A 26,026-nucleotide genomic window follows, 5' to 3' on the forward strand; every position below is an offset into this window, starting at 1 on the left:
TGGGTCACTGTCCATGTGGAGTTTGCACATTCTCCCCGTGTTTGAGTGGGTCTCGCCCACACAACCCAAAAGATGTGCCGGGTAGGTGGATTGGTCAGGCTAAATTGCCCCTTCATTAGAAAAATGAATTGGCTACTCTAAATTTATTTTAAAAATATATATTTCCAAGTCGGGGAGGTGAGTGACTTGGAGGGGAACCTCCAGGTGGTGGGGTTCGCAGGTATCTGCTGCTCTTGTCCTTCTAGATGGTAGAGGTCGTGGGTTTGTAAGGTGCTGCCTAAGGAGCCTTGGTAAGTTGCTGTGGGGCATCTTGTAGACGGGACACACGGCTGCCACTGTGCGTCGGTGGGGGAGGGAGTGAATGTTTGTGGAAGGGGAGCAATCAAGCGGGGCTGCTTTGTCCTGGATGGTGTTGAGCTTCTTGAGTGTTGTTGGAGCTGCGCTCATCCAGGCAAGTGGAGAGTCTCCCATCGCACTCCTGACTTGTGCCTTGTAGATGGTGGACAGGCTTTGGGGGGGTCAGGAGGTGAGTTACTCTCCGCAGGATTCCCAGCTCTTGTGGCCCCAGTCTTTATGAATGGTAACCCCCTCCTGGGATGTTGATCATGGGGGGGGTTACAGCAATGGCAACACTCTGAGGAGGTGGATAGATTTGTCATTGTTGAGGATACTCATTGACAACCAATGCTGTTAACTGGATAGTTCATCCAGTGAGCTGTTAGGAGTCACGATTGACCGAGGACCCTGTTTCTGCACTTGAGTAAGTTCGACTCTGTCCACCCGGCCATCATTGTGAACCATCCCCACCTCGGCTGCAGGGTGAAGAGCAGCAGTGACACCACAATCCCCTCTAGCTCCTTCCACATAATGAGGGAGTTGGGGGCGATTCGCTTCTGTCTCTCTCCCGTCTGTTGTCCTGTGCGTTGGGCCGAGCTGTGCTGCAGTCGCTATTTCACTGAGAAAACCCTCCTTACTGAACTGTCATGTTTGTTTGCATGTTAGTTCTATTTGTTTCTGTTGTGATGCAAGTGTATTTCCCAGAATATCAGAACTGCCTGTATCACTCACCACTTCAAACATTCCTCGTTGTTCTGTCTATTCACAGTGCATACATTGTACTCATGCCAGACTTCAACTTCCCCCTGGGATATTACCTCATTCCGTTCACTGGCGTTGTTGGAATTGTGATCATCGTCATGATTACTGTCATGGTAAGTGCACAGTGCAGAATGTATCTGTGTTGTGGTTCTGCCCAGCACTAAAGGCCGAGAGCAAGCTGCATTCACTCACCAAACTGGTGTTTCTATCTATCACCCAAGTTGTATCTAATTTGCTACTAATCGGCCATGTGCCACGAGGCTGGTGATGTGGCGCCGGCGAAGGTGAGATGTGAAAAATGCTGCAATGCTCCAATGGGACTTATTCCACTGGGTCTAGATCACACTGGGACACATTTATAAACAGAACTTCATTCCCGTGCTGTACCTGTCCTGGGAGTGTTTGATGAGGACAGTGTAGAGGTGGATTTACTCTGTATCTAACCCCGTGCTGTCCCTATCCTGGGAGTGTTTGATGGGGACAGTGTAGAGGGAGCTTTACTCTGTATCTAACCCCGTGCTGTACCTGTCCTGGGAGTGTTTGATGGGGACAGTGTAGAGGAAGCTTTACTCTGTATCTAACCCCGTGCTGTACCTGTCCTGGGAGTGTTTGATGGGGACAGTGTAGAGGGAGCTTTACTCTGTATCTAACCCCGTGCTGTACCTGTCCTGGGAGTGTTTGATGGGGACAGTGTAGAGGGAGCTTTACTCTGTATCTAACCCCGTGCTGTACCTGTCCTGGGAGTGTGTGATGGGGACTTCCCGTGGGACTCACTCGCCAGTGAACATTTTCTCGTCCCCTTCTTTCCAGCAGCTCTTCTACTGGGGCTTTGATGTTCCTCATCCTCCTTATGGCTTCCCACACCAACCCAATCACAAACTACCCCTGAAACACTGCATTAATGTCCAAAAACCAGAGACTAGTAGGAGCCACCTGACGTCCAACCTCCACCTACACGTCTCCACCGGAAGTCACCGACTCTCAACCTTTTCATGTTCGGGTCTATACATTGAGGGTGCAAGCTCGATATGATTGAGCCACAGTCGGTCTTGATGCCCTTACTCAGACATAAGACCATGAGACATAGGAGCAGAACTAGGCCATTCGGCCCATTGAGTCTGCTCCGCCAGTCACAGTCAAGCACTGAGGACCCAGGTTCGAATCCCGGCTCTGGGTCACTGTCCGTGTGGAGTTTGCACATTCTCCCCATGTCTGCGTGGGTTTCACCCCCCACAACCCCAAAGATGTGCAGGGTCGGTGGATTGGCCGTGCTAAAACTGCTCCTTAATTGGAAAATAAAAAAATAATAATTGGGTACTCTAAATTTATATTCAAAAAAACACGACACACCTTGCCTGGCTTTTAATAATAATCTTTATTGTCACAAGTAGGCTTACATTAACACTGCAATGAAGTTACTGTGAAAATCCCCTAGTCGCCACATTCCGGCGCCTGTTCGGGTACACAGAGGGAGAATTCAGAATGTCTGATTCACCTAACAGCACGTCTTTCTGGACTCTGCACTGTATGTTCTATGTATGTTCACCAGTGAAACTTTGGAAACATCAAAGACGTTGGCTTTGATCCCTGGAACAAGCTGCATTTCTTCGCTATCGATTCCATTCCTCTCTCTTGCAACTTTGGTGTGGTTACTTGGCTACCGGGATGGGGTGGAGGTACGGGCTTAAGTAGGGTGCTCTTTCCAAGGGCCAGTGCAGACTTGATGGGCCAAATGGCCTCCTTCTGCACTGTAAATTCCATGATTCTGTGATAATTTTCTGAGGCTGAACCAGATTGTGCTTGACCTCGGTGTGACCTCAGTGTTAGCTCGGTGTTACCTTAGTGTTACCTTGGTGTTATCTATGAGCTGAACGTCCACTCCTCTATCAGCACCATCACTAAGTCTGCTGAATTCCACCTCCATAACATTGTCCAACCCTGTCCCTGCCCAGGTTTGAAACTCCTCCATGTCTTGGTTGCCTCCAGAAACTGCCCCGCTTGTGACCTTTCATTAATGTAATGCCTGTGGGGGTGACACAGCGGCGCAGTGGTTAGCACTGCTGCCTCGTGATGCTGAGGTCCCAGGTTCGATCCCGGCCCCAGGTCTCTCTCCGTGTGGAGTTTGCTCATTCTCCCCGTGTCTGCGTGGGTTTCGCCCCCACAACCCAAAGATGTGCAGGGTAGGTGGATTTGCACGCTAATAAAAAAAACCTTGATGCCTGTATCACCTCTTTAAATAACCCTTTGATTTGATCATTATTTTCATATCCTCCCATAGCCGCACCCTTCCTTTATCTCTGTAAGTTCCTTCTTGTCTACAACCTTCTGCGATATCTACATTTCTCTATTTTGGAAAGCCTTTTAAAAAAAATAAATTTATAGTACCCAATTCATTTCTTTCCAATTAAGGGGCAATTTAGCGTGGCCAATCCACCTAACCTACACATCTTTGGGGTGTGGGGGCGAAACCCACGTATATTTTGGGAAGCTTGATAATCGCCAATTTTAGTCACTTCACTATCGGTGGGTGTGGCCCCCAAAGTTCTGGTATTCCTTTCCGAAACATTTCTGCTCCTCTGGGCCCCCTTTTTAAAAAATAAATTTAGAGTACCCAATTCTTTTTTTTCCAATTAAGGGACAATTTAGTGTGGCCAATCCACCCTGCACCCTGCACATCTTTGGGTTGTGGGGGGTGAAACCCACGCAGACACGGGGAGAATGTGCAAACTCCACACGGACAGTGACCCAGGGCCGGGATCGCACCGGGATCCTCAGCGCCGTGAGGCAGCAGTGCTAACCCACTGTGCCGTCCACCTCCCTTCCTTCTTTAAGACACTCCTTAAAACTTGTCTGTCTCCTGACCAAGTATTTGATCACCGATTAAGTTTCCTTGTAGCTTGATGTCCAGTTTTGCTGCTTCACGTTTCTGTTTTTGGGATGCTTCTTTATGTTAAAGGGCTATGTGTGAGTACTAATCGCTACAGGCACTGAGTCTCAAACTGAGAAAGAGATTTGAGTAACTTTGTGCAGCCATCATTGCTTGATTGTAAGAGATGCTTGCCGTCATCCCCTGCAGTCTGCCATCTCATGTTATTCTGTGTATTGTAGATAGTGAAATGTGTGCAGTACCGGCGCAGACTCCGGATGAGCCGGCTCTCAAAGGAGCAACTTAAGAAAATTCCAGTCCAGAAATTCAACAAAGGTAGGGACATTGCAACTGGACAGAAATGTAACATGGGATGTTTCATTGGGAATAGAGAGGTACACATTGGCATTAAGACTGTGGAAAGCACTGAGCTGGGGTCAGGTGAAGAACCTTGTTTTGAAGCCGCCTGGGGTAGGAATACAATTGACTGTACACAATTAATATGTAATGCTATGTGACTACAAGCCCACCGCAGATTGCTTTGATACTGCCTGTTAGACTGTGTGACGTACCCAAGTGTCACTGCAATGTTTGGTGTCTCACACACACACCGCGATTTATTCTAATCCACTTTTTCCCCACCATTTCCCCCACTCTGCTGATAGGCTCCAGGTGGAGATTGGGTGCAATTCCAAATCATTGAATCGTAGAATCCCAACAGTGCAGCAGGAGGCCATTCAGCACATCGAGTCTGCACCGGATAGAGCACCCCACTTAGGCCCTATCCCTATCCTCATAGCCCCACCTAACCTTTGGACACCAAGGGGCAATTTAGCATGGTTAAATCCACATCTTTGGACTGTGGGAGGAAACCGGAGCACCCGGAGGGAAACCCACGCAGACATGGGGCGGAAGTGCAAACGCCGCCCACACGGAGAGTCATCTGGGGCCGGAATCGAACCCGGGTCCTCAGCGCTGTGAGGCAGCAGAGCTAACCACTGCGCCACCGTGCCGCCCCCCCCCATGTGGTCACTCTTTGTGTGAATGCACTTGAATAGGGACAACACTGTGGATGATGCAGAGGTATCACGTACCAGCAGATGTCATGAACCACCAATCCGGGCTGATACTTTTCAGCCCTCCCGCTCTGCAAGTTTACTTTTCCAAATATATAGTTTGCTCATAAAATTTATATTAAAGTACATTTCATAACAGTTCGACATCGAATTTGCACAAAATGCATAACAGCTTCTTTCAATGAAGTCTGTGACATTCTGCGGCGCGTCGCTTCATTTACAGTTACAGCTTATATTTACAATATTTCATGTCAAATGTACGGCCCAAGGGGGTTTCACATGATTATAAACCCCATGTGTACGATGGTAGGAGGAGTTTACAGAGTGGCATTTCAGCCTTTGCAGCAGCTGCTCCAAGCTCTTGTGCAGCCCTTAGCATGTGGTCAGGACCTTGGAATATGCCAGCCTGACAGCCCTGCGTTGGGAAATCAGCAGGTTTCCTGCAGACCAAGTTTAAAAAAAAATTCAGAGTGTCCAATTAAATTTTTCCAATTGAAGTGCAATTTAGCGTGGCCAATCCACCTGCCCTGCACATCTTTGGGTTGTGGGGTGAAACCCACGCAGACACGGGGAGAATGTGCAAACTCCACACGGAGAGTGACCCAGAGCCGGGCTCGAACCCGGGACCTCGGCGCCGTGAGGCAGCAGTGCTAACCACTGCGCCACCGTGCTGCCCTCCTGCCGACCAAGTTAATGGTCCTCCAGGCACGGTTGACATTTATCTTGCCGTGGGTCTCTGGCAGCTCAGAGTCCTTCATTACGGAGCTGTTTTAGAGGAGCCTGCACAGAAAGCATTGCCTCTCTTTCTGAACTTGCTTTTCAAAGGCCCAGTGAGAACGAGGTGGGCAACGGCTTCTCGATTGGTCCAGACCAGCTTTTGGGATCTCCAAGAGAAAACGATTAGTTCATTCCAAACTGGTGATGGGACTTGAGGACCTTTGTGTTCCTTCTGGTTGAGTACCAAGCTGTAATGTGCCACTGGGAGAGTCCATTAGTGTTTTTACAGTGAAATCAAGACTGTTGGCAGCCTCAGCTTTTTTTCACATTCCTTCAAAGGGCGGGGGATTCACTGGCTGGACCACCAATCATTGTCCATCCCTCACGGACCTTGAGAATGTGGGGGTGATCCACCGCTTTGAACTGCTACAAATCAATGTGGTGTAGGTACACCCACTGTGCTGTTAGGGAGGGAGTTCCAGGATGTTGCCCCAGCGACAGTGAAGGAACGGCCGATATATTTCCCAGTCAGGATGGGGAGTGACTTGGAGAGAAACTCGTGGGTTTGGAAGGTGCTGTCTAAGGAACCTTAGTGAGTTGCTGAAGTGCATCTTGTAGGTGGTAACATGGAAACATAGGAGCAGGAGCAGGCCACACGGCTCTTTGAGCCTGCACCACCATTCAAAATGATGATGGCTGATCATGCAAATTCAGTATCCCCCCTCCCGGCTTTCTCTCTTTAATTCCTTTAGCCGCTCCCTCTTGAATATATACAACAAACTGGCCCCAACAGCTTTCTGTGGTAGCAAATTCCGCAAGTTCACCACTCTGAGAGAAGAAGTTCTTCCTCATCTCAGTCCTGAATGGCTGATCTCTCATTCTTAGCCTGTGACCCCTAGTCCCCAGGAACATTCTTCCCTCGCCCAGCCTGTCCAGTCCCATCAGCAGTACACACGGCTGCAACTGTGCGTCGGTGATAGAGGGAGTGAATGTTTGTGGAAGGGATGCCAATTAGGTGGGGCCATTTCTAAGCCTTATTAAATGTAGTTGCATGTAATTTGGAATAATGTAGCAGAATTGCAAGCTTACTGTTCACATGGAACTTGACTCTGATTATTTTTCCATGGGGAGAAGAGGAATTTAATAAAAGTGATTTATGCATCATCTTGTTGACATTTGTATGAAGCAGCCGTGAATCCAATTCCCAATTTGGGTGGGACAGTGTCGGAAGCTGACTGCAGGTGGAGCTCATGCACCGTACAGTTCTCCCCAGAACCACCTCCAAAACTGACTTAACGCTGCGGTTGCCCTCGGTAAAAACGTGATTCTATGCTAGTGGAGTGAGTGACCAGCTGTGAAAGGGAGGTCAGCGAATGCCCAGCTGTATGTGACTCAACGTGAAGGGCACTGACTGCTCTCTCTTTATCTAGTTCTACCTGTCTCTTTATCTAGTTTCTTCCTCCTCATTCTGAGTGCGCTGGTTCTGTGGGTGGTGTAAGCTCCCAGGTACCTTACCAGTGTCTCTCAGAATGGCCAGGCGATGTCAGTCTGTGCTGTTCCGCTATCCAGGCATTGCAGTTAAACCCAAACCGGAGATTTTTCCCTCAGGGCAGAGGTGCTGAAGTCTGTTGGCTGCAAAAACTCCTGAATTCAGCTTAAACCATGGCGGCACGGTGGCTCAGTGGTTAGCACTGCTGCCTCATGGCGCCGAGGTCCCAGGTCCGACCCCGGCTCTGGGTCACTGTCCGTGTGGAGTTTGCGCATTCTCCCCGTGTGTGTGTGGGTCTCACCCCCGCAACTCAAAAGATGTTCAGGATAGGTGGATCGGCCACGCTAAATTGCTCCTTAATTGGAAAGAAATAATTGGATACTCTAAATTTATAAAAGAAAAATAATTCAGCTTAAACCAGGGATAGAATATTAGCGGTTCTACTGTGTCTCTGCAAACAAGTGGGGAAAGAAAAGGATTCGAATTATTAAACCTTCAGTTTTTCTTAGCTGTCTGAAATGCACGCAGAATGGGGCAGCAGGGTAGCATGGTGGTTAGCATAAATGCTTCACAGCTCCAGGGTCCCAGGTTCGATTCCCGGCTGGGTCACTGTCTGTGCGGAGTCTGCACGTCCTCCCCGTGTGTGCGTGGGTTTCCTCCGGGTGCTCCGGTTTCCTCCCACAGTCCAAAGATGTGCTGGTTAGGTGGATTGGCCGCGCTAAATTGCCCGTAGTGTCCTAATAAAAGTAAGGTTAAGGGGGGGGGGGTTGTTGGGTTACGGGTATAGGGTGGATACGTGGGTTTGAGTAGGGTGATCATGGCTCGGCACAACATTGAGGGCCGAAGGGCCTGTTCTGTGCTGTACTGTTCTACGTTCTAATGCAATGGTTTTAAAGATTATTGGTGATTCTCCAAAATTAAGGCTGTAGGCAACTGTGTATATTTATTGCCTGAAGTTTACAGCAAACCCTCTGGACGTGCTCACTGATCTCTTCCAAGCCAGAGAGTTTCTGAAAATTATTCATGTGTGATATGAAACTTAATTGAAAATTGTCCAACCTCTTCAGCTCCAATTATGTGACTCTCCTCCCACAGGGGGCCCCAGGTCAAAACCTTAGCCTCAACCAATTCTCACATTCTTCTATAGTTTCCAGCCACTGGGTGGCCAGGGCTGCAGTTATAATTAGGAAGAGAAAAAGACTATAACGGGTCGACAGCATTATCGAAGCTCGCTGAGCAGCATGTGACCTGCAAATGCTCAGTCTGTCTAGAACGGAAGGAGGAAATGTGGTGGAAAAGAGATAGGGGAAGTTGTAACTCGCATTATACGGTGGAGTTCCTGACTAGCTGTAAATTCAGATCACTTACTCTCAGGACTTTCACTGGCTCCTCAATGGAGCAGACTATAGAACATAGATAGAACAGTACAGCACAGAACAGGCCCTTCGGCCCTCGATGTTGTGCCGAGCAATGATCACCCTACTTAAACCCACGTAACCTGTATACCCGTAACCCAACAATCCCCCCATTAACCTTACACTACGGGCAATTTAGCACGGCCAATCCACCTAACCCGCACATCTTTGGACTGTGGGAGGAAACCGGAGCACCCGGAGGAAACCCACGCACACACGGGGAGGACGTGCAGACTCCACACAGACAGTGACCCAGCCGGGAATCGAACCTGGGACCCTGGAGCTGTGAAGTATTGATGCTAACCACCATGCTACCGTGAGGCCCTAGTTGAGATCTAGGGTTTAGACAAAAGATGTAGCTAGCGGGCAGAGTTCAAAGCTGCATAGAAACTGGCTGAGCTATAGCTTAATTCCTTTATCACGTCTTTGTTACAATCCCTCCATCTCTATGTCCAATAAAAGATATCTCTCTGTGTCTTGAAAGCTCCAATTGATCGCCAACATCCACAGCCTTTTGATGGAAATAATTCCCAGTTTTCGCTCCCCATGTCTGAAAGAACGATTCCTGAATTCATATTGGAGAAAATCCCGGCCTTTGAGTCCGTGTTCATGGAGGCTTGTAGCCACAGTATTTATATGGCTAGTTCAGTTTCTGGTTAATGGTAACCCCCAGGAATAATAATAATTGCTTATTGTCACAAGTAGGCTTCAGTGAAGATACTGTTAAAGGGCCTTTGAATGTCAAGTGGCGATGGTTTGATTCTCTCTTATTGGAGATGGTCATTGCCTGGCACTTGTGTGAATGTAACTTGCCACTTGTCAGCCTCAAGCCTGGATATTGTCCAGGTCTTGCTGCATTTGGACATGGACTACTTCATTATCTGAGGAGTCGCGAATGGTGCTCAACATAATAATAATAATCTTTATTATTGTCACATGTAGACTTACATTAACACTGCAATGAAGTTACTGTGAAAAGCCACTAGTCACCACATTCCGGCGCCTGTTCGGGTCACAGAGGGAGAATTCAGAATGTCCAATTCACCCAACAGCACGTCTTTCGGGACTTGTGGGAGGAAACCGGAGCACCCGGAGGGAACCCATCGAACATCCCCACTTCTGACCTTATGACGGGAGGTCATTGATGGAGCAGCTGAAGATGGTTGGGGCGAGGACACTACCCTGAGGAACTCCTGCAGTGATGTCCTGGAGCTGAGATGATTGTCCTCCAACCACCACAACCATCTCCCTTTGTGCCGGGAATGACTCCAGCCTGCGGAGAGTTTCCCCCCTGGTTCCCATTGACTCCAGTTTAGCCAGGGCTCCTTGATGCTATACTGTACTCAGTCAAATGCTGCCTTGATGTCAAGGGCAGTCACTCCCAGCTCACCTCTGGCATTCAGCTCTATTGTCCATGTTTGAACCAAGGCTGCAATGAGGTCAGGAGCTGAGTGACCCTGACAGAACCCAAACTGAGTGTCCGTGAGCAGGTTGTTGCTGAGTAAGTGCTGCTTGATAGCATTGTTGATGACCCCTTCCATCACTTTGCTGACGATGGAGAGTAGACTGAGAGGGCGGTAATTGGCTGGGTTGGATTTGTCCTGTTTCTTGTGTACAGGACAGACCTGGGCAATTTCCCACATTGCTGGGTAGATGCCAGTGTTGTAGCTGTACTGGAACAGCTTGGCTAGGGGTGGGGCAAGTTCTGGAGCACAAGTCTTCAGTACTATTGCCGGGATATTGTCAGCGTCCAGAGCCTTTGCAGTATCCAATGCCTTCAGCCGTTTCTTGCTATCACGTGGAGTGAATCGAATTGGCTGAAGACTGACATCTGTGATGCTGGGGACCTCCGGAGGAGACCGAGATGGAGCATCCACTCGGACCTTCTGGCTAACGATTGTTGCGAATGTCTCAGCCTTGTCTTTTGCACAGATGTGCTGGGCTCCTCCATCATTGAGGGTGGGGATATTTGTGGAGCCTCCTCGTCCAGTGAGTTGTTTAATTGTCCCCACCATTCACGGCTGGATGTGGCAGGACTGCAGAGCTCAGATCTGATCCATTGGTTGTGGGATCGCTTAGCTCTGTCTGTCACTTGCTGTTTATCTTGTTTGGTACAGCACAGTAAAGACCTTTTGGCCCAACTAGTCTGTGCTGGTCAGAAACAACCACCTAACTATTCTAATCCCATTTTCCAGCACTTGGCCCATAGCCTTGTCTGCCCTGGGATCGCAAGTGCTCATCTAAATATTTCTTAAATGTTATGTGGGTGACACAGTGGTTAGCACTGCTGCCTCACAGCGGCAGGGGCCCGATTTCAATTCTGGCCTTGGCGTTTGCACGTTCTCCCCGTGTCCGCGTGGGTTTCCTCCGGGTGCTCCTGTTTCCTCCCACAGTCCAAAAATGTGCAGGTTAGGGTGGATTGGCCATGCTAAATTGCCTCTTAGTGTCCGGGGATGTAGAGGTTAGGTTATCGGGATGGGGCGGCACAGTGGGCCTGGGTAGGGTGCTCTTTCAGAGAGTCGGTGCAGACTCGATGGGCCGAATGGCTTTATTCTACACTGTAGGAATTCTGTGAGGGTCTCTGCCACCACCACATTTTCAGGCAGTCAGTTCCAGACCCTCGCATCCCTCTAAACCTCCTACTTGGTGCACTGCATGACGTTTTGCTCCCATTGCCTAAGGAGGGATATACTGGTCGTTGAGGGAATGTAACAAAGTTTTGCTGCAGCTTTATGAAACCCGAGTTAGACCACACTTGGAATATTGTGTCTAGTGCTGGTCGCCTCATTATAGGAAGGATGTGGATGCTTTGGAGAGGGTGCAATGGAGTTTTACCAGGATGCTGCCTGGACTGGAGGGCATGTCTTATGAAGAAAGGTTTAGGGAGCTAGGGCTTTTCTCACTGGAGCGAAGAAGGAAGAGAGGTGACTTGATAGAGGTGTACAAGGTGATGAGAGACATGGATAGCCAGAGACTTTTCCCCAGGGTGGAAATGGCTGTCACTAGGGGATATAATTAAAAAAAAATTTTTTTAAAATAAATTTAGATTATCCAATTATTTTTTCCAATTAAGGGGCAATTTAACGTGGCCAATCCACCTTCTCTGCACATTTTTGGGTTGTGGGGGTGAAACCCACACAGACACGGGGAGAATGTGCAAACTCCACATGAACAGTGACCCAGAGCCGGGATCGAACATGGGACCTCGGCGCCGTGAGGCGGTTGTGCTAACCACTAGGCCACCGTGCTGCCCGGGGATATAATTTTAAGGTGATTGGAGGAAGGTATAGGGGAGATGTCAGAGGTCGGTTCTTTACCGAGAGAGTGGTGGGGGTGTGGAATGCACTGCCAGCAGAGGTGGTGGAGTCAGAGTCATTCGGGACATTTAAGCGACTCTTAGACAGGCACATGGACAGCAGTAAATTGAAGGGGTGTAGGTTAGGTTGACTTTAGATTAGGATAAATGGTCGGCACAACCTCGTGGGCCGAACGGCCTGTACTGTGCTGTACTGTTCTATGTTCTATAAAGGTTCACCAGATAATCCCTTGGACTGTTCTATTAGAGATTGAGGAAACTCTGTATTCTCTCGTGTTTAAAATTAATGCAAGATTGAAGCGGACTAAATTCTTACCGGGTTCGACAGGGCAGATGCCAAAAGGATGTTTCCCCTAGTCGGGGGTTGTAGAACCAGGGGACACACTCTCAGAATAAGGGGACGGCCACTGGGGACTCACACGAGGAGCCATTTCTTCAGTCAGATATACAGGTTAGGTGGATTGGCCATGATAAATTGCCTCTCAGATGAATCTTCACATTTCTCACCCTTGATCTAGTTAACTAGTAAAACAGTCTGGAGGGGCCAAATGGCCTCCCCCCGCTCTCGGTTCCTATCTCGGCTGACACAAACTGAATGAAGATGAAGCAAAGGAGATTGGATTGGATTGGATTTGTTTATTGTCACGTGTGCCGAGGTACAGTGAAAAGTATTTTTCTGCAAGCAGCTCAACAGATCATTCAGTACATGGGAAGAAAAGGGAATTAAACAGAATTCAAGAAAATACCTGAGAATACATAATAGGGCAACACAAGAGCAGCACTTCAATAGAGCCAGTGCCCCGGGCCTTCAGGAGACGTCACAAGATCAAACTAGAATGCAAAAATAAAATTTGGTTTGACCAAAAATGAGTAGAATTTAAGTGTTGCTGGTGAGAATGCGGTGAAAGAATCTCTGGACAAGCATGGTTCAATGTGAGAAGAAATGCTGCTGAATCGGTAGTGAGTGGAAACTTTTTTTTAAGCATGGAAACTTTGGTAGATTTTTGACTCATGTAGACTAAGCTATGAATGTGTAAAGTTTAATTTCGAAACTCTGGTATCAATAGCAAGTGGTTGTGGTGAATGTCGTTATCAGTTCAGACACTTTGTGTTTGCGTCAGCATCTCTGCCTCCCAACGTCCTCGTTTTGCAGAATGAGGTTAATGCCTTTCGTTGAGATACAGAGAGAAATGGAGCTCAAATACAGAATGAGGTGACAGAAAGCTGAATTCGTTTATTGGGTCAACGTCCCAATACGAATCCTAACGGAACCTGTTCTCAGAGCATTTTCTGTTCTTCATATTAAAATTTCAGCCGTGATATAGAACATACAGTGCAGAAGGAGGCCATTCGGCCCATTGAGTCTGCATCGACCTACTTAAACCCTGACTTCCACCCTGTCCCCGTAACCCAGTACCCCCTCCTAACCTTTTTTGGACACTAAGGGCAATTTATCATGGCCAATCCACCTTACCTGCACATCTTTGGACTGCGGGAGGAAACCGGAGCGCCCGGAGGAAACCTACACAGACGGGGAGAACGTGCAGACTCCGCACAGACGGTGACCCAGTGGTGAATCGAACCGGGGTCCCTGGTGCTGTGAAGCCACAATGCTAACCACTGTGCTGCCCCCTATATTAAAGTCTTAGCTACAGCTCAGTGGGTAGTACTCTTGCTGCTGGGATTTAAGTCCCACTCCAGAGACTTCAACACCAACAGGGGATGTGGAGATGCCTGGGTTGGACTGAGGTGACCACAGTAAGAAGGCTTACAACACCAGGTTAAAGTCCAACGGTGTTTGTTTGGAATCGCTAGCTTCATCACGTGATAAAGGAGCTGCACTCCGAAAGCTAGTGATTCCAAATAAACCTGTTTAGCAGAAACAGACAGGGTACTGCGCCATCAAGGGTGTGTCTTTCGGATAAAGTGAGGCTCCATCTTCCCTCTCACGTGGATATAAAAGTCCACAGAGCACTTCTTCTCAGTGTCCTGGGGCCATTATTTCTCTCATCATCAACATTTCCAAGCAAATTATTTGCTCGTTACCCCTCGTGTCTGTTTGTGGGACTTTGCCGTGTACACATTGGCATTTCCCACATTACAGCAGTTATGTTTTTTTTATTTAAAGTGCCCAATTCTTTTTCTTTCCCAATTAAGGGGCAATTTAGCGTGGCCAATCTACATACCCTGCACATAAGAACATAAGAACTAGGAGCAGGAGTAGGCCATCTGGCCCCTCGAGCCTGCTCCGCCATTCAATTAGATCATGGCTGATCTTTTGTGGACTCAGCTCCACTTTCCGGCCTGAACACCATAACCCTTAATCCCTTTATTCTTCAAAAAACTATCTATCTTTATCTTAAAAACATTTAATGAAGGAGCCTCAACTGCTTCACTGGGCAAGGAATTCCATAGATTCACAACCCTTTGGGTGAAGAAGTTCCTCCTAAACTCAGTCCTAAATCTCCTTCCCCTTATTTTGAGGCTATGCCACCTAGTTCTGCTTTCACCTGCCAGTGGAAACAACCTGCCCGCATCTATCCTATCTATTCCCTTCATAATTTCATATGTTTCTATAAGATCCCCCCTCATCCTTCTAAATTCCAACGAGTACAGTCCCAGTCTACTCAACCTCTCCTCGTAATCCAACCCCTTCAGCTCTGGGATTAACCTAGTGAATCTCCTCTGCACACCCTCCAGCGCCAGTGCGTCCTTTCTCAGGGAAGGAGACCAAAACTGAACACTATACTCCAGGTGTGGCCTCACTAACACCTTATACAATTGCAGCATAACCTCCCTAGTCTTAAGCTCCAGCCCTCTAGCAGTGAAGGACAAAACTCCATTTGCCTCCTTCATGAAATGAAAAATGAAATGAAAATCACTTATTGTCACAAGTAGGCTTCAAATGAAGTTACTGTGAAAAGCCCCTAGTCCTGTTGCACCTGTAAACCAACTTTCTATGACTCATGCACTAGCACACCCAGGTCTCTCTGCACAGCGGCATGTTTTAATATTTTATCATTTAAATAATAATCCCTTTTGCTGTTATTCCTACCAAAATTGTTAACCTCACATTTGTCAACATTGTATTCCATCTGCCAGACCCTAGCCCATTCACTTAACCTATCCAAATCCCTCTGCAGACTTCCGGTATCCTCTGCACTTTTTGCTTTACCACTCATCTTGGTGTCATCTGCAAACTTGGACACATTGCCCTTGGTCCCCAACTCCAAATCATCTATGTAAATTGTGAATAATTGTGGGCCCAACACTGATCCCTGAGGGATACCACTAGCTACTGATTGCCAACCAGAGAAACACCCATTAATCCCCATTCTTTTTTTACTATTAATTAACCAATCCTCTATCCATGCTACTACTTTACCCTTAATGCCATGCATCTTTATCTTATGCAGCAACCTTTTGTGTGGTACCTTGTCAAAAGCTTTCTGGAAATCCAGATATACCACATCCAGGGGCTGGTTTAGCGCACTAGGCTAAATCGCTGGCTTTTAAAGCAGACCAAGCAGGCCAGTAGCACGGTTCGATTCCCGTACCAGCCTCCCCGGACAGGCGCCGGAATGTGGCGACTAGGGGCTTTTCACAGTAACTTCATTGAAGCCTACTCGTGACAATAAGCGATTTTCATTTCCATTGGCTCCCATTATCTACCGCACTGGTAATATCCTCAAAAAATTCCACTGAATTAGTTAGGCATGACCTGCCCTTTATGAACCCATGCTGCGCCTGCCCAATGGGACAATTTCTATCCAGATGCTTTGCTATTTCTTCCTTGATGATAGATTCCAGCATCTTCCCCACTACGGACGTTAAGCTAACTGGCCTATCATTACTCGCCAGCGCTCGTTAGCAGAGGGATTGAATTTAAGAGCCGTGAGGTGCAGCTGTACAAAACCTTGGTAAGGTCACATTTGGAGTACTATGTGTAGTTCTGGATGCCTCATTTAAGAAGGATGTGGAAACTTTGGAAAAGGTGCAAAGGAGATTTACCAGGATGTTGTCTGGAATGGAGAGTAGGTATTACGAGGAAAGGTTGAGGGTGCTAGGCCTTTTCTCATTAGAACGGAGAAGGATGAGGGGCGACTTGATAGAGGTTTATAAGATGATCAGGGGAATAGATAGAGTAGACAGTCAGAGACTTTTTCCCCAGGTGGAACACACCATTACCAGGGGACATGAATTTAAGGTGAATGGTGGAAGATATAGAAGGGATGTCAGAGGTAGGTTCTTTACCCAGAGAGTAGTGGGGGCATGGAACACACTGCCTGTGGAAGTAGTTGAGTCGGAAACATTAAGGACCTTCAAGCGGCTATTGGATAGGTACATGGATTACGGTGGGATGCTGGGCTGTAGATTGATTTGTTCTTAATCTCGGACAAAAGTTCGGCACAGCATCGTGGGCTGAAGGGCCTGTTCTGTGCTGTATTTTCTATGTTCTATGTTCTTCCTACCTCCTTTTTTAAACAGTGGTGTCACCTTTGCTAATTTCCAATCCGCCGGGACTACTCCAGAGTCTAGTGAATTTTGGTAAATTATCACTAGTGCATTTGCAATTTCCCCAGCCATCTCTTTTAGCACTCTGGGATGCATTCCATCAGGGCCAGGAGACTTGTCTACCTTTAGCCCCATTAGCTTGCCCATCACTACCTCCTTAGTGATAACAATCATCTCAAGGTTCTCACCTGTCATAGCCTCATTTCTATCAGTTGCTGGCATGTTATTTGTGTCTTCCACTGTGAAGACCGACCCAAAAAACCTGTTCAGTTCCTCAGCCATTTCCTCATCTCCCATTATTAAATCTCCCTTCTCATCCTCGAAAGGACCAATATTTACCTTAGCCACTCTTTTTTGTTTCATATATTTGTAGAAACTTTTACTATCTGCTTTTATTTTCTGAACAAATTCACTCTCATAATCTATCTTACTCTTCTTTGGAGCTTTTTTAGTAGCTTTTTGTTGCCCCCTAAAGATTTCCCAGTCCTCTAGTCTCCCACTAATCTTTGCCACTTTGTATGTTTTTTCCTTCAATTTGATACTCTCCCTTAGTTCCTTAGATATTCATGATCGATTTTCCCTCTTTCTACCGTCCTTGTTTGTTGGTATAAACCTTTGCTGAGCACCGTGAAAAATCGCTTGGAAGGTTCTCCACTGTTCCTCAACTGTTTCACCATGAAGTTTTTGCTCCCAGTCCACCTTAGCTAGCTCTTCTCTCATCCTATTGTAATCTCTTTTGTTTAAGCACAAAACACTAGTGTTTGATTTTACCTTCTCATCCTCCATCTGTATTTTGAATTCCACCATATTGTGATCGCTCCTTCTGAGAGGATCCCTAACTATGAGATCATTAATCAATCCTGTCTCATTACACAGGACCAGATCTAGGATCGCTTGTTCCCTCGTAGGTTCCATTGCATACTGTTCCAGGAAAGTATCGCGGATACATTCTATTAACTCCTCCTCAAGGCTGCCTTGATTGACCTGGTTAAACCAATCCCCCATGATAACTGCTATATCATTTCTACATGCATCAGTTATTTATTTGTTTATTGCCTGACCCCCGCCCCCCCCCCCCCCCCCCCATAATGTTACTATTTGATGGCCGATAGACTACTCCTATCAGTGACTTTTTCGCCTTACTATTCCTGATTTACACCCAAATGGATTCAACCTTATCCTCCATAGCACCGATGTCATCCCTTACTATTGCCCGGATGTCATCCTTAAATAACAGAGCAACACCACCTTCCTTACCAGCTACTCTGTCCTTTTGTATAGTTTGATACCCTCGGATATTTAACTCCCAGTCGTGACCATCCTTTAACCATGTTTCAGTAATGGCCACTAAATCATAGTCATTCACGATGGTTTGTGGCATCAACTCATTTACCTTATTCCGAATACTACGAGCATTCAGGTAAAGTACACTTATGTTGGCTTTTATACCTCTGTTTTGAATCTTAACACCTTGATCAGTAACCTCTCCTAAGTTATTTTTCCTCTTAACTTTTCTCCTAATTTTCCTTGTCATTGAACATCTTTGGGTTGTGGGGGTGAGACCCACACAGACCGGGGTAGAATGTTCAAACTCCACACAGACAGTGACCCGGGGCCAGGATCGAACCCGGGTCCTCAGGGCTGTAGGCAGCAGTGCTAACCACTGTGCCACCCCTTATCAGTAAAGACGCACCCTTGAAAATCCACAACCTCTGATATCTAGAAGGACAAGGACTGCTGCCATGGGAGAAGGCCACCACCTGGACGTCCCTTCTAAACCCTCTTTATCCTGACTTGGAAATATATCGGCCGTTCCTTCAAAACCCTGGAACTCCCTCCCTAACAGCACTGTGGGTGCACCTACCCCACGTGAACTATGGCGGTTCAAGAAGGCAGTTCACCATCACCTTCTCAAGGGCAATTAAGGATGGGCAATAAATACTGGCCCAGCCAGTATTGCCCATTTCAGAGGGCATTTTAAGAGTCAACCACATTGCTGTGGTCTGGAGTTACATCTAGGCCAGATCGGATAAGGACAGCTAATTCCTGAACGCTGGGATGGCGGGACTGTCGTCTGAGGAGAGATTAAGTCGGTTAGGATTATGTGTTTAGAAAGAGTGGGAGGAGATCTCATAGAAACTTGTAAACTTTAAACAGGATTAGACAGGGTAGATTCAGAAAGAATGTTCCCGGTAATGGGGGGGGGGGTCCAGAACTAGGGGTCATAGTTTGAGGGTAAGGGGTAAACCTTTTAGGACTTGAGGTGAGGAGAAATTTCTTCACCCAGCGAGTGTGGAATCTGTGGAATTCACTCCCACAGTAAATAGTTGAGGCCAGAACGTTGTGTAATTTCAAGAAGGAATTAGATACAGCTCTTGGGGCTAAAGTGATATGGGGGGAAGGCGGGATCAGGGTCTTGAACTTGATGATCAGCCATGATCATAATGAATGGCGTAGCAGGCTCAAAGGGCCGAATGGCCTCCTCCTGCACTTGTTTTCCATATATGTTTCTGTGTATTTCCTGCACTAAAGGTTATCAGTGAACCAGATCGACAATGGTTTCATGGTCATCGTTAGACTTTTAAAAATAAATTTGGAGTACCCAATTATTTTTTTTCCAATTCAGGGCCAATTTAGCGTGGCCAATCCACCTCCCCTGCACATCTTTGGGTTGTGGGGGTGAGGCCCACACAGACACAGAGAGAATGTACAAACTCCACACGGGCAGTGACCCAGGGCCGGGATCACACCCGGGTGCGCAGTGCAGCAGTGCTAACCACCGACACCGTGCTGCCCTATCATTAGACTTTTAATTCTGGATTTTTATTGAATTCACATATCATCACCTGCCCTGGTGACATTCATACCTGAGTCCCCAGAGCGTTGCCCTGGGTCTCGGGATCATTAATCCAGTGACAATCCCGCTGTGTCACGGCCACCACAAACAATTGTGGATGGGCGGTACAGTGGCACAGTGGTTAGCACTGCTGCCTCACGGCGCCGTGTTCCTGGGTTCGATCCTGGCCCCGGGTCACTGTCTGTGTGGAATTTGCACATTTTCCCCGTGTCTATGTGGGTCTCACTCTCCACAAACCAAAGACGTGCAGGGTAGGTGGTGTGGGCCACGCTAAATTGCCCCTTAATTGGAAATTCTTTTAAAAAATAGAACATAGAACAGTACAGCACAGAACAGGCCCTTCGGCCCTCTATGTTGTGCCGAGCAATGATCACCCTACTTAAACCCACATAACCCGTATCCCAACAATCCCCCCATTAACCTTACACTACGGGCAATTTATCATGGCCAATCCACCTAACCCGCACATCTTTGGACTGTGGGAGGAAACCGGAGCACCCGGAGGAAACCCACGCACACACGGGGAGGACGTGCAGACTCCACACAGACAGTGACCCAGCCGCTGGGTCAACGCTATAGTTGTGGATAAAATGCGATAAGCATTTGTGCTCCAGAATCCCACTTGGCTGTTTCAGAACAGCTATAATTGAAAGATTGAGAATGATCTGCTGTTACAGGAAGTGCTTTGACATCCACTGCTGAGCGGATGTAGTTTAAAGAAAGGTGGAGGCACTTTGCTGCATTAAGTAACTGCTCTGAATTGAATAAATAATCACGCAGTGAGGCACAGACAGAACGTGCGGTGGTATAACTTGTTCAAAATCTAAATGACATCTGCTAAATCTGCACACACCAGCTGCTTACTCCCGTGCGGTTTGCAGCCTCACTAAAGTTCACACTTTCATAAAATATCAAGCAAAGATAGTGCAGATGCTGGAACCCTGGATAATAAACCGAAAATGCCGGATAATCTCAGCGGGTCTGGCAGCAGCTTTGAAGGGAAGCAGAATTCACGTTTTGAGTCTGTGCGACTCTTCTTCAGAACTGGAGAGAGGTAGAAATATAACGGATTATATAAATGGAAAGGGATGGAGGGTGTGGGGCGGAATAGAAGACTCGATGGGCCGAATGGCCTCCTTCTGCACTGTAAATTCTATGATAACCAGGGATAGGTCGGAGCTAAGGAGAGATTGACAAAGATGCCGTGGACACAGCACAAAGCTCAACAAGGGACAGGTGGTCCTGAGTATTGGGACAAATCAAGGAAATTAAAAAGGGGCTAAGGTGGAGGTGAGAGTTCACAGTCGGAAGCTGTTGAACTCAGTGTTGACTCCGGAAGGCTGGAACGTGCCTAATCGGAAGAGGAGGTGCTGTTCCTCCAGTTTGCGCTGGGCTTCACTGGAGCATTGCCAAGGACGGACACACATGCACCCAGAACAAGGTGCTGGTTTGGAACGGCCAGTGACCAGATGGTTGGGCTCACACTTGCGAACTGAGCGAAGATGTTCTGCTAAATGGTCGCCCCGGTCTGCGTTTAGACTGCCCAACGTAGAGAAGAGCTCTCTGGGGGCAGCCAATTCAGTGGACCAAATTGAAGAAGCTGCGGGGTGGTAATGCTGCTTCACCCAAAAGGAGTGTGTGGGCCCCTTGGAAAGTGAGGTGGGAGCAGGTAAAGGGACGGGTGTTGCGCTTCTGCGATTGCATGGGAAGGTGCAAGGGAAGAGGATGAAGGGTTGGGAGTGATGGAGGAGTGAGCCAAGGTGTCACGGAGGGCATGGTCCCTGGGGGCAGGGATTGAGGGAAAGAGGTGTTTAGTGGTGGCAACATGCTGGAGGCGACGGAAAACGTAGAGGCTGATCCTTTGCGTGTGGAGGTTGATGAGGTGCAAAATAAGGACAAGAGGGACGGTGTCATGGTTCTAGGAGGGAGGGGAAGGGTGAGGACAGAGGTGTGGTATGAAGCCCTGAAAGTCTCTGTTATAAAGGGCACACACACCCACACTGAAGCCAACTTAAAAAGATTTATTTTTACACTTATTTACGCAGGCAGGCGCCTTTGATATTTTTCTCTCCACAACTGACTTAATAATTTTGCGATTCTACAGTTAATTTTTGTGGTTAAATACCGGAACATTGGGCACGTTTCTAAATGAGAATGAGGGCTGAGGAGCAAGATGGAAACCATTCAACCTTTTGTTCTGTCAGCCATGCCGATGGTGACTGATCTGATTGGGGAAAGAACCACGTCCAGGGCAGGAGTGGGCTCGTCAATCTATCTAGCTCACTCCATGTGGGATTCCAAAATTCTCTCCTCCTACAACAACCCAAACTCCCTAAACAAAACAGCATCAAGCATTGCTGGTAATATCTTTCTAAGCCAGGGCTGTCCGGTGGCACAGTGGTTAGCACTGCAGCATCATGGCGCCGAGGTCCCAGGTTCAATCCCGGCTCTGGGTCACTGTCCGTGTGGAGTTTGCACGTTCTCCCCGTGTTTGTGTGGGTTTCACCCCCACAACCCAAAGATGTTGTTTGAGGAACGTTTGAGGACTCAGGCACTGTACCTGTTGGAGTTTAGAAGGATGAGGGGGATCTTATCAAAACTGTGAGGCCTGGATAGAGTGGACGTGGAGAGGATGTTTCCACTTGTAGGAAACACTAGAAGCAGAGGACCATCTCAAACTAAAGGGACGATCCTTTAAAACAGAGATGAGGAGGAATTTCTTCAGCCAGAGGGTGGTGAATCTGTGGAACTCTTTGCCGCAGAAGGCTGTGGAGGCCAATTCACTGAGTGTCTTAAAGACAGAGATAGATCGGTTCTTGATGAATAGGAGGATCAGGGGGTATGGGGAGAAGGCAGGAGAATGGGGATGAGAAAAATACCAGCCATGATTGAATGGCGGAGCAGACTCGATGGGCTGAGTGGCCTAATTCTGCTCCTATGTCTTCTGGTCTTATGGTGCAGGGTTAGCTGGATTGGCCACACTAAATTGCCACTTAATTAGGACTTTTTAAAAAAACAAATAAAGATTTTAAGAAAACTTTCTACACTCATCTGATCTGAAATGGGTGCAGCCAGAGTTATTCTGTTTGACGTTTCCTTGTTACAGGAAAATAGGATTCTTGCCAGACAGTATCATTAACCTTTGGTGCTTGGCAACATTACAATTATCAAACATCAGTTATTCACTGTAAAGTTTTTATGTTTATCCTTCAGCTTTATAGCTGGCAGAAAGGTGTAGACACCCCCCCCCCCCCCCTTCCCAGCTCCTCAGTCAGGGTCACTACTGACACCCCCCTCCCCAGCTCCTCAGTCAGGGTCATTGCTGACACCCCCCCTCCCCAGCTCCTCAGTCAGGGTCATTGCTGACACCCCCCCCCCCCACCCCCCCCCCTTCCCAGCTCCTCAGTCAGGGTCATTGCTGACACCCCCCCCCCCCCCCTTTCCAGCTCCTCAGTCAGGGTCATTGCTGACACCCCCCCCCCCCCCCCCCCCTTCCCAGCTCCTCAGTCAGGGTCATTGCTGACAACCCCCCCCCCCCCTCCCCAGCTCCTCAGTCAGGGTCACTGCTGACACCCCCCCCCCCCCCCTTCCCAGCTCCTCAGTCAGGGTCATTGCTGACACCCCCCCCCCCCCCTTCCCAGCTCCTCAGTCAGGGTCATTGCTGACACCCCCCCCCCTTCCCAGCTCCTCAGTCAGGGTCATTGCTGACACCCCCCCCCCCCTTCCCAGCTCCTCAGTCAGGGTCATTGCTGACCCCCCCCCCCCCCCCCCCTTCCCAGCCCCTCAGTCAGGGTCATTGCTGACACCCCCCCCCCTTCCCAGCTCCTCAGTCAGGGTCATTGCTGACACCCCCCCCCCCTTCCCAGCTCCTCAGTCAGGGTCATTGCTGACACCCCCCCCCCCCTTCCCAGCTCCTCAGTCAGGGTCATTGCTGACACCCCCCCCCCCCCTTCCCAGCCCCTCAGTCAGGGTCACTGCTGACACCCCCCCCCCCCCCCCCCTTCCCAGCTCCTCAGTCAGGGTCACTGCTGACACCCCCCCCCCCCTTCCCAGCTCCTCAGTCAGGGTCATTGCTGACACCCCCCCCCCCCCTTCCCAGCTCCTCAGTCAGGGTCATTGCTGACACCCCCCCCCCCCCCCCCCTTCCCAGCCCCTCAGTCAGGGTCACTGCTGACACCCCCCCCCCCCCCCTTCCCAGCTCCTCAGTCAGGGTCACTGCTGACCCCCCCCCCCCCCTTCCCAGCTCCTCAGTCAGGGTCATTGCTGACCCCCCCCCCCCCTTCCCAGCTCCTCAGTCAGGGTCATTGCTGACACCCCCCCCTCCCCAGCTCCTCAGTCAGGGTCATTGCTGACACCCCCCCCCCCCTTCCCAGCTCCTCAGTCAGGGTCATTGCTGACACCCCCCCCCCCCCCCCCTTCCCGGCTCCTCAGTCAGGGTCATTGCTGACACCCCCCCCCCCCTTCCCAGCTCCTCAGTCAGGGTCATTGCTGACCCCCCCCCCCCCCCCCCTTCCCAGCTCCTCAGTCAGGGTCATTGCTGACACCCCCCCCCCCCTTCCCAGCTCCTCAGTCAGGGTCATTGCTGACCCCCCCCCCCCCCCTTCCCAGCTCCTCAGTCAGGGTCATTGCTGACACCCCCCTTCCCAGCTCCTCAGTCAGGGTCATTGCTGACACCCCCCCCCCCCCCCTTCCCAGCTCCTCAGTCAGGGTCATTGCTGACACACCCCCCCCCCTTCCCAGCTCCTCAGTCAGGGTCATTGCTGACACCCCCCCCCCTTCCCAGCTCCTCAGTCAGGGTCATTGCTGACACCCCCCCCCCCCCCCCCTTCCCAGCCCCTCAGTCAGGGTCATTGCTTTCCCCGAATCATTGCGTTACCCAGCGATGCTGTGTCTATAACCTGAAACTGATTAATTTACATTTGTCCCAATCTGCTACATTTCCAGCCCATGTTATATATTTCAGAGCTCTGGGCATGATGGATTTCTGGCAGGTTTAGAAAGCAGCGCAAGGCGATGAGAGGAATGGGATAGGAGGTAGAAAGGAGGAAACAGTGTGTGTGGGGAGGGGGCTGTGTGTGTGGGGAGGGGGCAGTGTGTGGGTGGGGAGGGGGCAGTATGTGTGTGGAGGGGGCAGTGTGTGTGTGGAGGGGGCTGTGTGTGTGTGTGGAGGGGGCAGTGTGTGTGGGGGGGGGGCAGTGTGTGTGGGGAGGGGGCAGTGTGTGTGTGTGTGGAGGGGGCAGTGTCTGTGTGTGTGTGGAGGGGGCAGTGTGTGTGTGTGGAGGGGCCTGTGTGTGTGTGGAGGGGGCAGTGTGTGTGTGTGGAGGGGGCAGTGTGTGTGTGTGGAGGGGCCTGTGTGTGTGTGTGGAGGGGGCAGTGTGTGTGTGTGGAGGGGGCAGTGTGTGTGGTGTGTGTGGAGGGGGCAGTGTGTGTGTGTGTGTGTGGAGGGGGCAGTGTGTGTGTGTGGAGGGGGCAGTGTGTGTGTGTGGAGGGGGCAGTGTGTGTGTGTGGAGGGGGCAGTGTGTGTGTGTGTGTGGAGGGGGCAGTGTGTGTGTGTGTGTGGAGGGGGCAGTGTGTGTGTGTGGAGGGGGCAGTGTGTGTGTGTGTGGAGGGGGCAGTGTGTGTGTGTGGAGGGGGCAGTGTGTGTGGAGGGGGCAGTGTGTGTGTGTGGAGGGGGCAGTGTGTGTGTGTGTGTGTGTGGAGGGGGCAGTGTGTGTGTGTGTGTGGAGGGGGCAGTGTGTGTGTGTGTGGAGGGGGCAGTGTGTGTGTGTGGAGGGGGCAGTGTGTGTGTGTGGGGGGGGCAGTGTGTGTGGGGAGGGGGCAGTGTGTGTGGGGAGGGGGCAGTGTGTGTGGGGAGGGGGCAGTGTGTGTGTGTGGAGGGGGCAGTGTGTGTGTGTGTGTGTGGAGGGGGCAGTGTGTGTGTGGAGGGGGCAGTGTGTGTGTGTGGAGGGGGCAGTGTGTGTGTGTGTGTGGAGGGGGCAGTGTGTGTGTGGAGGGGGCTGTGTGTGTGTGTGGAGGGGGCAGTGTGTGTGTGGAGGGGGCAGTGTGTGTGGGTGTGTGTGGAGGGGGCAGTGTGTGTGTGTGTGTGTGGAGGGGGCTGTGTGTGTGTGTGGAGGGGGCAGTGTGTGTGGGTGTGTGGAGGGGGCAGTGTGTGTGTGTGTGTGTGGAGGGGGCAGTGTGTGTGTGTGTGGAGGGGGCAGTGTGTGTGTGTGTGGAGGGGGCAGTGTGTGTGTGTGGAGGGGGCAGTGTGTGTGTGTGGAGGGGGCAGTGTGTGTGTGTGGAGGGGGCAGTGTGTGTGTGTGGAGGGGGCAGTGTGTGTGTGGAGGGGGCAGTGTGTGTGTGTGGGGAGGGGGCAGTGTGTGTGTGTGGAGGGGGTAGTGTGTGTGTGGCGGGGGCAGTGTGTGTGTGTGGGGAGGGGGCAGTGTGTGTGTGTGTGGAGGGGGCAGTGTGTGTGTGTGTGTGGAGGGGGCAGTGTGTGTGTGTGGAGGGGGCAGTGTGTGTGTGTGGAGGGGGCAGTGGTGTGTGTGGAGTGGGGCAGTGTGTGTGTGGGATGGGGGCAGTGTGTGTGTGGAGGGGGCAGTGTGTGTGGGGAGGGGGCAGTGTGTGTGTGGGGAGGGGGGCTGTGTGTGTGTGTGGGGGGGCAGTGTGTGTGTGTGGAGGGGGCAGTGTGTGTGTGTGAG

The 26,026-nt window shown here is 49.8% G+C and overlaps 1 protein-coding gene across 2 annotated transcripts in view; it reads left to right on the plus strand.

The window, feature by feature from the left end:
* LOC119958352 (E3 ubiquitin-protein ligase RNF167-like) overlaps window positions 1–26,026 on the plus strand; it is a 66,344-nt gene that overhangs the window by 20,247 nt on the left and 20,071 nt on the right. For both annotated transcript variants that reach the window (XM_038786801.1, XM_038786802.1), the window contains 2 exons: window positions 1,106–1,211; window positions 4,207–4,300. In XM_038786801.1, the coding sequence (XP_038642729.1) occupies window positions 1,106–1,211; window positions 4,207–4,300 (200 nt within the window). The remainder of the gene's footprint in view (window positions 1–1,105; window positions 1,212–4,206; window positions 4,301–26,026) is intronic.

The sequence above is a fragment of the Scyliorhinus canicula genome, chromosome 29, assembly GCF_902713615.1.
Source record: "Scyliorhinus canicula chromosome 29, sScyCan1.1, whole genome shotgun sequence".
Taxonomy (NCBI): Eukaryota; Metazoa; Chordata; class Chondrichthyes; order Carcharhiniformes; family Scyliorhinidae; genus Scyliorhinus; species Scyliorhinus canicula.